General features: G+C 35.0%; 1 protein-coding gene across 2 annotated transcripts in view; it reads left to right on the forward strand.

Moving 5' to 3' along the window:
• LOC121407012 (nodulation protein U-like) overlaps nucleotides 1-13,893 on the forward strand; it is a 32,010-nt gene that overhangs the window by 3,201 nt on the left and 14,916 nt on the right. Inside the window, exons 2-3 of one of the 2 annotated variants that reach the window (XM_041597900.1) lie at nucleotides 5,094-5,370; nucleotides 12,185-12,341. In XM_041597900.1, coding sequence (XP_041453834.1) covers nucleotides 12,251-12,341 — 91 coding nt within the window. In that variant the 5' untranslated portion in view covers nucleotides 5,094-5,370; nucleotides 12,185-12,250. The remainder of the gene's footprint in view (nucleotides 1-5,093; nucleotides 5,371-12,184; nucleotides 12,342-13,893) is intronic. The other variant, XM_041597901.1, reaches the window with a different exon arrangement.

Consider the following 13,893-nt stretch of genomic DNA (forward strand, 5'->3'; position numbering starts at 1 on the left):
CCTCTGAATGATGAATTCACATATGGGCAATTCCATGGAAAATGTTCACTTTAGAGAAAAAATGAAGTTTCAGATTTCACTCAAGCAGTCAAATTTTCTTAAAAAGTAATCTATAAAGTCTCAATTTCCAATAGAAAAATCACAATATTGATAAAATTTTGTGGTTTTTTCCATCATCAAAAAATTAGAATAGTATATTGCAAAATGTAAAAAATGTGGCTATTTTTGAACAATTCAACTTTCCTGTCTCTACTAAAAGCAAACAAGGTCCCAGAGGTCTCTTTTAACCTTTGAATAGTTGATTAATGTTTAAATCAACAGAAAATAATCGTTAAATTTTATGCCATTCATCAATTTTACAGAAATCTGTCTTCAGATTTGTGTGATTTCTTTACCATTACCAGTGTCATGTCCGTTACGTTTTTCACTTAAAGTTTTTACAGCTTACAGGAAATTTGTCTAAAGGTACTGCAGATTCAGATTCTATGTTAGAATTAAACCCCCTACCATGTGTAGCAATCATTTTCCCTTACCACTTCTCATTTTCATAAAAATGGCGTAACGGACATGACAATTCGCGTAACGGACATGACGCCTTATATATGGCAAATGGCAGCATTTACAAAAACAAAATATTACGCTCAGTGTCACAGACTGAGGTAGTCTCAATTTGTTTGAGGATGGCTGAATGTAATATTTTCTAGAATCTGCATGTCATTCAAGCTATTTTTAGAAGTTGGTGAATGATGAAAGTTCAGCTCTTGTTCTGGTAGATTTTTTCTGAGAATTAACGGTATGTTTCATAATATTAGGATAAGATGCAGCTACATGTAGATCTGGCAACATACTCAGATCACAATCTGCATCGTTCGTGTATGAACAAACATGTAGGTTCTTGCACTGACAGTTTGGAGCATGATAAAACTCCGACTTTTGAATTAATGATCATTGATGATATTACTTCAAAGTATCTGACTTTCACCAACCTCTACATGTACTTCTTCAGTGATGGCATGGGATCACATTTAAAAGCAAGTTTGTATTCGGATATCTGTGTTTCATGATGTACATGTAGCTCTATGAATCCATGAATCTACAGTGGCACTTCTTTGCAGTATCACAAAGCAAAGGGGCCGTGGAAAGAATGTGGCGCGATCAATAAATTATGTCATCATAGTATTTTGGTCAGCCATAATCACAATTTGAATGATGTATCTTCAATTGTACACAAGCAGCGCGGACAATACAACGAAATCAGATACAGCCACATTTGTCAGCAAGCAAGATTGTAAGATTTAGAACATCCAAGATTTGATGAAAGGATGATTATACTCAGGATGATAGTTATTTTGAATGAAAAAAAATCTCAGAAGCTATTTACAAGCATTCCGATTACCTTTCAACTCATACATAATCGATAATGAAAGACCGGTTTCCAGGTACTGCTATTAAATTTTAATACCATTTTTTGTAATCTTAAAACTGACATTCATACTAGTACATGTTCTTTACCATACAATACATTCCATAATATGTTCTTCTTGGATTTACACAGGTCTGGTAAATTTTGTTTTCTTCTCACAAAAAATGAGATTTGGTCTTCTCAGTGTGTCGTAGTGGTACGATAAACGTTGTATTCAATATAAAATTATCACTTAGGCTATAGCTATTAATTTAATGATACCTGCTAATAATATCTACATATTTTTCATTAGAGTGTTAGTAAAGGTACTTTGCTGTTACATAATTACATTCATTATTGATATTTCTTTCATTTTCAAACTAAGAAGTGCTGATTAAGTTCACTTCGTAAGGGTGTCATGTCCGTTACGCTAGTATATTATCAAATATTAGGGCATGAATAAAAAAATAATCTTTTCTATCAACTTTTTCTCCTTTAATTAGGTGTGGTGGATGGTAGTAACTGGAAAATACTCATTAACTGTTGTTAACCGGTGTAAAATAAATTTTTCTAAATATTTTTTTGTTTTATAAATATTGTACAAAAAGACCCCTTCTCAAATTGCAAAATAATAGGAGATATTACAGATTACCAGTTATGATATGTGTCTCTAACCTCTAGCCTTAACATGTAAACAATTAGACTTGTACCATATCTTATATTCGCTTACAAAAAGTGGACAAAACTGTCATGTCCGTTACGCTTCGTGTGTCATGTCCGTTACGCTACATTTTGAGCTAGGAATACAGAATACACTGCAAAACTGTTGTTAAACACCATTTTATGGATAGAGCATGATCTTAAGGTTAAATTAACACCAATGTCAGGTGCATGCAATCTAAGAATTCACAGGAATTTTGATAAGCAATAGGAGGTAAAAATGCTTCGTCCATTTCGTGTCATGTCCGTTACGCTCACAAAGAGTGCAATTTCTCCGCAACTGTTCAATGAAACGATTTGAAATTTTATGTGTATGTAACTGATACTTAAATGTGTCTGATAAGCTTAGTAACAATTATCAAAAGACTGCTAATTCTACTGTATAAACATTTGAATTACAAAAATTTGTCTGAACGTCATGTCCGTTACGCTGGAATTGACCATATAATGAATTAACAAGCGCTGTTAAGGAAATGAAAAATTCTGCAGCAGGAAGAGATGGTATCAAGTCAATTATGATTCAACACCTACCAAAAATAGCTCTTCAGTTTATTTTAATTTTAATAAACAGTATTTGGAATTCCTCAATTCTACCCACAGATTGGCATTATTCTACCCAGATCCCCGTACTTAAACCAGGTAAAGATCCAACGAACCCTTCTTCATATCGACCAATTTCCTTGACATCAACTCTCTCCAAACTGATGGAAAGAATGGTTAAAAATAGACTTGTATGGTTCATGGAGCGATGCAGTATTCTGACACCAACTCAGGCTGGATTTAGAAAAAATAGAAGTTCTTTAGATCAGCTCCTTAGATTAGAAACGGACATACAGAAAGGATTGGCCAACAAGGAGTATGTTCTAGTTATTTTCATTGACCTTGAAAAGGCATACGACCTTTTATGGAGAAAGGGAATAGTATTTAAATGTCATCAAGCTGGTATAAAAGGAAAAATGTTACAATGGATAAATTCATTTTTACAAGATCGATATTGCAAGGTAAAAGTTGATGGTCAGTTATCTTCACAATTTGTTCTAGAAAATGGAACGCCCCAAGGTAGTGTTATTAGTCCAATTTTGTTCAATTTAATGTTGAATGATCTAAAACTGAAAGAAAAATCTGTAAAAATCTCTATGTATGCCGATGATATTGCCATATGGTGTTCAGGCAGAAATCTTGACTTTTTACAAAAGAAAATGCAGAAAGCTTTAAAAGAAATTGAACAATGGTGCTCAACCTGGAGTATGATTATATCTCCTCAAAAGTCTGCTGTTATGATTTTTACCAATAGGCAGCAAATAGAGGTAAATATTGAGGTTAAAGATAAATCTATACCACAATACAAAGAATATAAGTTTCTTGGCATTTGGTTTGATGTGAAACTCACCTGGAAAAAGCACATCGATTATATAAAACTCTAAAACTCAAATGTTCAAAAAGAATCAATTTGTTACGGTGTATAGCAGGAACGAGTTGGGGAAATAATAAAATGATTCTTTATATAATATACAAAGGTCTTATTAGATCCATATTAGACTATGGATATATAACCCTGCCCTTGAAGCACTGCAGGTTGAATGTGGTGAAAGACCTTTACAACTAAGAAGAGAACTGTCTGTTGATAAATACATGTTTTATCTTTTAACAAATAGAGATACTCATCATCCTACTTTAGAAATTATTGAACCTTCTTGGTATATTGATCAATTTACTTGGAAATCAGGTCGTGGACCCTTTGTAGTTAGAGCATGTAAGCCTAATGAAGAAATCCAAATTGAACAACTAAGCCAAAGAATATTACGTGAACCTTTTTGGTCATATGAAATGCCAAATATATCTTACTATATCCATAATGTTATCAACAAACAACGTAACTTAGTACAAGATATGAAAAACTGTGTCTTAGAAAGGACACATACAAGATGGAAAGGTTACTTAAAGATCTACACTGATGGATCAAAACAAGAGGACAGGAGAACCGGCTCTGCTTTTTATATACCAGAACTGGATATTAAAAGATACTATAGATTAAATTCTGTAAGTATAATGAGAGCCGAATTAACAGCAATGGTAATGGCACTTGATTGGCTAGGAGATAACAGAGGTATGTCCGTGGTAATTTTTACAGATTCATTGTCAGCTCTTCAAGCACTCGAAAGCAATCGAATTCAAAACAATCTTATTGTTGATATCTTGTATAAAATCAAAGTTTTACAATCATCAGATATTTATGTCAATTTTGAATGGATACCATCCCATTGCGGTATTCACGGGAACGAAGTAGCAGACCTTTTAGCAAAAAAGGAGTATCAAAAGAAGAAGTTGAATTACACATTCCATATATCAAAGAGGAATGGAAAAACCACATGTCTTTGATTTATAAAGAAATCTGGCAGGCACAATGGGTATCCTCATCTAAAGGAAGACATTTATTTAGCATCCAACCCAACGTGGCAGAAACAAATAGTTATCAAGGTCTCATTCGGTTTGAAGAGACTATGATTCACCGGCTAAGACTTGGAAAATGTAAATTGAATTATTATCAGTATAAATGTAATCAACATGAAAATGGTTTATGTTCCCATTGTCAGGTTCCTGAGACAATAGAACATTTTTTACTACATTGTAATAAATATGAAAGAGAAAGAAGAACTATGCAAAGAAGCCTGAATTTAAACAAGCCAATATCAGACCTAGCAACATTACTGGGAAGAAATGCAGACTATAAAGTCATCCTGAATTATGTGAAAAAAACAAAGAGATTCGAATAAGAATATACCACTGATCTCTCTCCATCTCTCTCTTTTCCTTTTGTTCTGATGATTATATTTAGTGATGTTAATTCTTATAGACTTAAATTGAGCTTTGACCGAGCTTATAACAGTTTGCATACTATGAAGTACAAAAACGCACAATTTAATGGTGGAGGTAACTAATCTTAATTATATTGCACCTCGCTATATGACAGGACAGACTAGTCTAACGCCGAGGACATTGAAGCGGGAATTAAGCAACTTAAACTCGGAAACGACCTGGCGCAGATAATCTACCAGATTGAAGAGCGCCAACTCAACTCCAACACCAACCAACCAACCAAATAAATAGTGGAGGGATCAAGTAAGAGAGAGCTTGTGCCTTAGCCAAAGACGACATCAACAGAGTCAGCTCTGCTTCTAGGAATTGAAGACCTTGATCTATTATGAGGACCTCCTTGTCGTCCGCTTGTGGAACTTGACCTGACCTTTGTAAGTTGTTGAATATTGATTACAATATTATTGAGTAGGCCTACCGGTATATAAGACTAGGCAAGACTTCCAGTAAAATTGAAAAAAAATATTGGAGGTTTATCAAGAATTATCGAACATAGGCCCTACTCAGGCTACTGTATATCTAAATCTAAGAAGGAAAAGTTGGATATACCAAAATATATAAATAAATCCTTTATTCCATCATGCGAGAGGTTCGAACCCAACCGAAGTACCCACCGGAAGTAAGAAGAAAAAAAGAAGAAAAAAAAGAGACCGAAAGAAGGGGGTTTTGGCTTTTGCCTTGGATTTTGGACTATTTGGAGAAGTATTTTTGAAATTAGTGGAGGGGACATAGGGTCATTAAGGAAGTCTTTCCTAAGAGTAAGACTAACGTCTCTTCATTCCGTTTATATGATTTCATTTCCTGAGCTAACCTAGACAGCTGGAAGCCGTCTGTTTTGAGGAGTTTTTTTTACATTTTATTATATTTTTTTATTTCTCGTACACAGACGGCTCACTATCTTAACCTTAAAGATTCCAATATTAACTACTGGTACCCACTTGTTCACTGCAACCATCCTGCCTGTGGGGAATCTACAGGTAGGACTAAGGTATGACAGTGCTGTACATAGCACACACTTTAAAATATCCTTAAAATATCACTTTTGTGACCAATATTACTAATTTCCATTCAGTTGCAATTTATTTTTCATTGGTAACTTGGGAATAATTTTTGTATTCACCAGAGCGCTCAAAAACTTGAATTTTAAGCATATTTGTGGGTATGCCCTCAATTGGTGGAAAGTAATATGGCAAGAAAATTTTCATTTTTCAATCTACTTTTAATTAAAAAAAATAATTTAAAGAATCAAATTTACATAAGAGCCAAGTTGTATGATGAATAGCAGTATTGGAAACTGACAGTGTAAGAAAATTAAGCATTTGTCCCATAGAAAAAGAGAAAATAAGCCAAACATTGCCACCCTTATTTTGCCACACATGGAGATGTAACTGAGAACAAGGTTATAACTTATATCATAACCTTGTTCATTGATTGAGTGCGGTATGGTCCAAGTTCATTATTAAACCCAAACCTTGGTCCTGTGACCTGAAACACAGGCAGGATGTAAGTAATACTTACACGTATTACGAGGTTTGTATTACTATACTTGTTTAACTTGATTAACCTTATGTCCAAGTTTGATAAACTAGGTCCATATACTTTCTTCTTTCTTCTTCTGATAAAGTATAGTCCACCGTCTGGTGTATTGTTGTTTTGTAGGCATACTTTCTAAGTTAGAATGACATTTCAAAAATTTAACCTTAGAAGGATAAGTTTTTGAAATGTCACTCATAACTTATAAAGTTGAATTACCATCATAACTTGAAATTTTATGGATCTGATTCATAAAATTTGGACATATCAAGTATCACTGAACATCCTGTGTGAGTTTCAGGTCACATGACCAAGGTCAAAGGTCAATAAACTTTGGCCATGTTGGAGGTAATTATTAAATTGCTGTCATAACTTTCAAAGCTTATGGATATAGTGTATGAATTATGGACATAAAGGTAATCAAGTATCACTGCATGACAAGTCATACATGTAGGTCATATGATCAATGTCAAATGTCATTTAGGGTCAATGAATGTACATGTAGTATTGTATAAATGTTTTTTTGTGTGTGAATAGTTATTCTGTAGTAGTTTTCAAAGTCAGCACTGCTGCTATATTGAATCGCGTAATGCAGGTGAGACTGCCAGATGCGCTTCACTTGTTTAATGAAAATTAACATTGGAAAAATAAGGGAAATAGAAAATGCTCTGAAATTACTATTTTGCAATATTGCAAACAATTTCTTCAGTTTAAACCGTGTTTGTACCCAAACTAGGTACGGTATGTAATTCATCAGATTTCTTGTTTGCAAGCGATTTCAAAATTTGATAGATCCAAGCTAGTTGTATCTCTATCTCTGTAGATAGATCCAAGCTAGTTGTATAGATCTCTGTAGATAGATCCAAGCTAGTTGTATTTCTATCTCTGTAGATAGATCCAAGCTACGTTGTATCTCTATCTCTGTAGATAGATCCAAGCTAGTTGTATCTCTATCTCTGTAGATAGATCCAAGCTAGTTGTATCTCTATCTCTGTAGATAGATCCAAGCTAGTTGCATTTCTATCTCTGTAGATAGATCCAAGCTAGTTGTATCTCTATCTCTGTAGATAGATCCAAGCTAGTTGTATTTCTGTCTCTGTAGATAGATCCAAGCTACGTTGTATTTCTATCTCTGTAGATAGATCCAAGCTAGTTGTATCTCTATCTCTGTAGATAGATCCAAGCTAGTTGTATCTCTATCTCTGTAGATAGATCCAAGCTAGTTTTATTTCTATCTCTGTAGATAGATCCAAGCTACGTTGTATCTCTATCTCTGTAGATAGATCCAAGCTAGTTGTATAGATCTCTGTAGATAGATCCAAGCTACGTTGTATTTCTATCTCTGTAGATAGATCCAAGCTACCTTGTATTTTTTCTCTGTAGATAGATCCAAGCTACGTTGTATTTCTATCTCTGTAGATAGATCCAAGCTAGTTGTATAGATCTCTGTAGATAGATCCAAGCTAGTTGTATCTCTATCTCTGTAGACAGATCCAAGCTAGTTGTATTTCTATCTCTGTAGATAGATCCAAGCTACGTTGTATCTCTATCTCTGTAGATAGATCCAAGCTAGTTACAGTATAGATCTCTGTAGATCCAAGCTAGTTGTATTTCTATCCCTGTAGATAGATCCAAGCTACGTTGTATTTCTATCTCTGTAGATAGATCCAAGCTAGTTGTATAGATCTCTGTAGATAGATCCAAGCTACGTTGTATCTATCTCTGTAGATAGATCCAAGCTAGTTGTATAGATCTCTGTAGATAGATCCAAGCTAGTTGTATCTCTATCTCTGTAGATAGATCCAAGCTAGTTGTATTTCTATCTCTGTAGATAGATCCAAGCTACGTTGTATCTCTATCTCTGTAGATAGATCCAAGCTAGTTGTATCTCTATCTCTGTAGATAGATCCAAGCTAGTTGAATCTCTATCTCTGTAGATAGATTCAAGCTAGTTGTATTTCTATCTCTGTAGATAGATCCAAGCTACGTTGTATCTATATCTCTGTAGATAGATCCAAGCTAGTTGTATAGATCTCTGTAGATAGATCCAAGCTAGTTGTATTTCTATCTTTGTAGATAGATCCAAGCTACGTTGTATCTCTATCTCTGTAGATAGATCCAAGCTAGTTGTATCTCTATCTCTGTAGATAGATCCAAGCTAGTTGTATTTCTATCTCTGTAGATAGATCCAAGCTAGTAGTATTTCTATCTCTGTAGATAGATCCAAGCTAGTTGTATTTCTATCTCTGTAGATAGATCCAAGCTAGTTGTATCTCTATCTCTGTAGATAGATCCAAGCTACGTTGTATTTCTATCTCTGTAGATAGATCCAAGCTAGTTGTATAGATCTCTTTAAATAGATCCAAGCTAGTTGTATCTCTATCTCTGTAGATAGATCCAAGCTAGTTGTATTTCCATCTCTGTAGATAGATCCAAGCTACGTTGTATGTAGATAGATCCAAACTAGTTACAGTATAGATCTCTGTAGATAGATCCAAGCTAGTTGTATTTCTATCTCTGTAGATCCAAGCCACGTTGTATTTCTATCTCTGTAGATAGATCCAAGCTAGTTGTAAAGATCTCTGTAGCTAGATCCAAGCTAGTTGTATTTCTATCTCTGTAGATAGATCCAAGCTAGTTGCATCTCTATCTCTTTAGATAGATCCAAGCTAGTTGTATTTCTATCTCTGTTGATAGATCCAAGCTAGTTGTATCTCTATCTCTGTAGATAGATCCAAGCTAGTTGTATTTCTATCTCTGTAGATAGATCCAAGCTACGTTGTATCTCTATCTCTGTAGATAGATCCAAGCTAGTTGTATCTCTATCTCTTTAGATAGATCCAAGCTAGTTGTATTTCTATCTCTGTAGATAGATCCAAGCTAGTTGTATTTTTATCTCCGTAGATAGATCCAAGCTACGTTGTATGTAGATAGATCCAAACTAGTTACAGTATAGATCTCTGTAGATAGATCCAAGCTAGTTGTATTTCTATCTCTGTAGATCCAAGCCACCTTGTATTTCTATCTCTGTAGATAGATCCAAGCTAGTTGTAAAGATCTCTGTAGATAGATCCAAGCTAGTTGTATTTCTATCTCTGTAGATAGATCCAAGCTAGTTGCATCTCTATCTCTGTAGATAGATCCAAGCTACGTTGTATCTCTATCTCTGTAGATAGATCCAAGCTAGTTGTATCTCTATCTCTTTAGATAGATCCAAGCTAGTTGTATAGATCTCTTTAAATAGATCCAAGCTAGTTGTATCTCTATCTCTGTAGATAGATCCAAGCTAGTTGTATTTCCATCTCTGTAGATAGATCCAAGCTACGTTGTATGTAGATAGATCCAAACTAGTTACAGTATAGATCTCTGTAGATAGATCCAAGCTAGTTGTATTTCTATCTCTGTAGATCCAAGCCACGTTGTATTTCTATCTCTGTAGATAGATCCAAGCTAGTTGTAAAGATCTCTGTAGATAGATCCAAGCTAGTTGTATTTCTATCTCTGTAGATAGATCCAAGCTAGTTGCATCTCTATCTCTGTAGATAGATCCAAGCTACGTTGTATCTCTATCTCTGTAGATAGATCCAAGCTAGTTGTATCTCTATCTCTTTAGATAGATCCAAGCTAGTTGTATCTCTATCTCTGTAGATAGATCCAAGCTAGTTGTATTTTTATCTCCGTAGATAGTTCCAAGCTACGTTGTATCTCTATCTCTGTAGATAGATCCAAGCTAGTTGTATCTCTATCTCTGTAGATAGATCCAAGCTAGTTGTATTTTTATCTCCGTGGCTAGTTCCAAGCCACGTTGTATCTCTATCTCTGTAGATAGATCCAAGCTAGTTGGATAGATCTCTGTAGATAGATCCAAGCTAGTTGTATTTCTATCTCTGTAGATAGATCCAAGCTACGTTGTATCTCTATCTCTGTAGATAAATCCAAGCTAGTTGTATAGATCTCTGTAGATAGATCCAAGCTAGTTGTATCTCTATCTCTGTAGACATGACGAAAATCTTGGTTTTTAGAGCAGTATACCCCAAGTTTCCCTTACCATCAAATCTCTTCTCAAAACCCTATTGCCCTCAAGCATGAAATTTAAGTATAGAAACACCTGTTTCTTGACCTCGGTCCGAAGATAATACACCCCAGCATGAACGGTCACAGCAGGGGGCCACACACGATGGATTGCAATGTGTGTTCTGGTGAGTGCATAGAGTTCCATGTATACATGCGTTGATAGAAACTTTTTTCCTTCTTTCTTTCTTTTTCTTTCTTTCTTTCTTTCTCTCTCTCTTCCTTCCTTCCTTTCTTTCTGTTAAGACTGTATCGTTGCGCGAGTGAACGGCATGCATCCCATATTTTCTTGCTGTACGGACAGAAACTAGGTGGGATGCAGCGCGGTCCTTGCATGCTAAGCATACCGTGAATTTTATTCCGCATACTTTCCTTATTTCGAAGTCGATTTTCTTCGTTCGAAATTGAAAATGGACTAGCATTGGATGTCTGAATGTAATATGCCTTTGAAAACGTGATTAATATCGAATACAATAATTTCATTCTGAAGATCCTTCTACAGGCAGACAAGTCTTACGTAATAGCACAGCTGTTGTTTATCATTTCGTCCTTGGCTCAACGCTCGTTTAGCTGGCCCGTGGTGGTGAAATCGAGACAAGGGGATTACCTGGACAAGATGGGTTTATCAGGGTTGGAAATGTTGTTTGAGATTTCCCAAACGAAAAACGGGGTATACGACCTCAGTTTGCAGTCCGAAGTGAGGTCGAGAATCAAACGGGAAATTTTCGTAATGGATAGATCCAAGCTAGTTGAATCTCTATCTCTGTAGATAGATCCAAGCTAGTTGTATTTCTATCTCTGTAGATAGATCCAAGCTAGTTGTATTTCTATCTCTGTAGATAGATCCAAGCTACATTGTATCTCTATCTCTGTAGATAGATCCAAGCTAGTTGTATTTCTATCTCTGTAGATAGATCCAAGCTACGTTGTATTTCTATCTCTGTAGATAGATCCAAGCTACGTTGTATCTCTATCTCTGTAGATAGATCCAAGCTAGTTGTATCTCTATCTCTGTAGATAGATCCAAGCTACGTTGTATCTCTATCTCTGTAGATAGATCCAAGCTAGTTGTATAGATCTCTGTAGATAGATCCAAGCTAGTTGTATTTCTATCTCTGTAGATAGATCCAAGCTACGTTGTATCTCTATCTCTGTAGATAGATCCAAGCTAGTTGTATCTCTATCTCTGTAGATAGATCCAAGCTACCGGTAGTTGTATTTCTATCTCTGTAGATAGATCCAAGCTAGTTATATATCTCTGTAGATAAGAGGAAGACCTTTTTGCACACTGGACACTGACATATATTCAACTTTGCAGAGAATATAGAACTTTAATTAAAGGCTACATATGAAAATTCAGCGTCAGATATCTGCATTTTGCCAGTTCAGTGTTCATCTGGTACGTGGGTAATAGAGATATTGATCCAATAGGATAGATTAAGAACATGAAATGTAGGTAACGAAGGGACTGAAAATAACTCTGAATGTGTATCTTCGCAAGTTGGTAAGACACTCTATAGATAATGCTTTGTCTATAGCATAATCAATGTATTATTTATTTTATTATCTTTATATTCATTGCAGACTACGTTGATGATCTCGCACTGGATTTGGCTCGATTCGTCACTTACAACTAAAGCATAATCCAACATGCCTGCCATCATAGCATTCCATACACTACATGATGCTAATGTCACCATTTGTGAAGATGGGAAACTTCAGGCTGTTCTGGAACTTGAAAGTAAGACATTTTCCTTTGAAACATAAATCCTTTTTAATAAGCACAATAAATTATTGTCTCATTTTATTGTATCATACGTTTCCCCTAAAGGAACTGATTGCACAAAAGGATTTGCAAGAACTGTCTTTTGTGTCGCTGATTATGCTGCGCCTTGTGTGCATTTTCATGAAGAAAAAAAAATTGTCATAAGCAATTAAATTATTTAGCTCACTAAATCACTTTCAAATCAAGTTTTATTTCGCATGAAATATTACATCAATTAGACAATGGTTTTATTCACTTCAGTTCAAAAGAAGGTAAGATTTTTTGTGTGCTTTTTTTTTCAAAAGGTGTAACATACAGTGTATCATAATAAGTCAGGCACATAAAACTTGTCCTTGCAATGACCCTTTTGTGAAACCAGACTCAGATCTCACTGATGGACCAACACCATGATAATGCCATAGTATTGGCATGTTTGAAGACATATATTTTGCATGGAGATGATGGTGTAACTAGCTTTCCATAGATGAGATCATTCAATAGATTGCACTATTTTGTATGATGATGCCCATGTATTTGGTATATATAAGGATATTACTTGTGGATACATAGCAAAGAAGGCCTAGCAATTCTCAAATCTGCTAGAATCATACTAAGGATATAAAATATAATAGAGGTATACAACAAGGTAAAGTATGTGATCATTTAGAAGACTGGTCAGTTGCTTGTGGTTGAGTTGTTAAAGGGAAATCCAGTCTTGGTCATAAAATGCTGTCTTGGAAAGGAAAAAAATAAAACAGAGTGGTGAAAGTCGAAAAGAAATCAGACAAACAATAAGAAAGTTGTAGCTGGTTTAAAATTGAGATCCTGAGACTATTTAGATTTCAAATTGGCAACTGAGTAAGTAAAGTATGACAAGGGGCAATTATTAGGGATTTGTGGTTTTCTGCCACCCATTCCCCTTGGGCAGTAATCTGAATATTAAAGCCCAGGTAGTATATTTTTATGTCTTCATGATAGAATAATATTATTTGAAGTAAAACATTTTAAATAAATGACATTTTAACCATGTTATGTATTGGAGTACAGGGAAGAGTAGTCCTTGCCTGATATCACTATGACATCACATATGCTGTCAATTTGAAGTCTTTGAGGCTATAGTGATTACAAATATTTGCAGCTTTTAAAAATTGATAACTTTGATCCTTATTGTTTGTCCAACATTTATTTTTCAAACTTTCACCTGTCAACTTGTCTGATTTTACTTTTCCTCTAAAAGTAAGTTTTATTTAGGTTGGATCGTCCTTTAAAGGTACCAGGTCAGAGCCGTTCACTGCACTGTTGTATTGGGATGTCTCAAATCCTACCTTTAGCTTGTTTATGTTCTTCAGTTGTAAATAATAAAAAAATTGTGTTCCAATTTAGACCTGAAAATGGTGAATTTCAACAATGAAAGCAAGGAAAAGGTATGGTGGTTCTGATGGCGGCTGGGCATACTACTCAATTTGGCCTCACTGTATAAAAAAATAATCCACAAATCAATACCCATAACTGTGAGCTATACTAGTAT

The sequence above is a fragment of the Lytechinus variegatus genome, chromosome 2 (assembly GCF_018143015.1).
Source record: "Lytechinus variegatus isolate NC3 chromosome 2, Lvar_3.0, whole genome shotgun sequence".
Taxonomy (NCBI): domain Eukaryota; kingdom Metazoa; phylum Echinodermata; class Echinoidea; order Temnopleuroida; family Toxopneustidae; genus Lytechinus; species Lytechinus variegatus.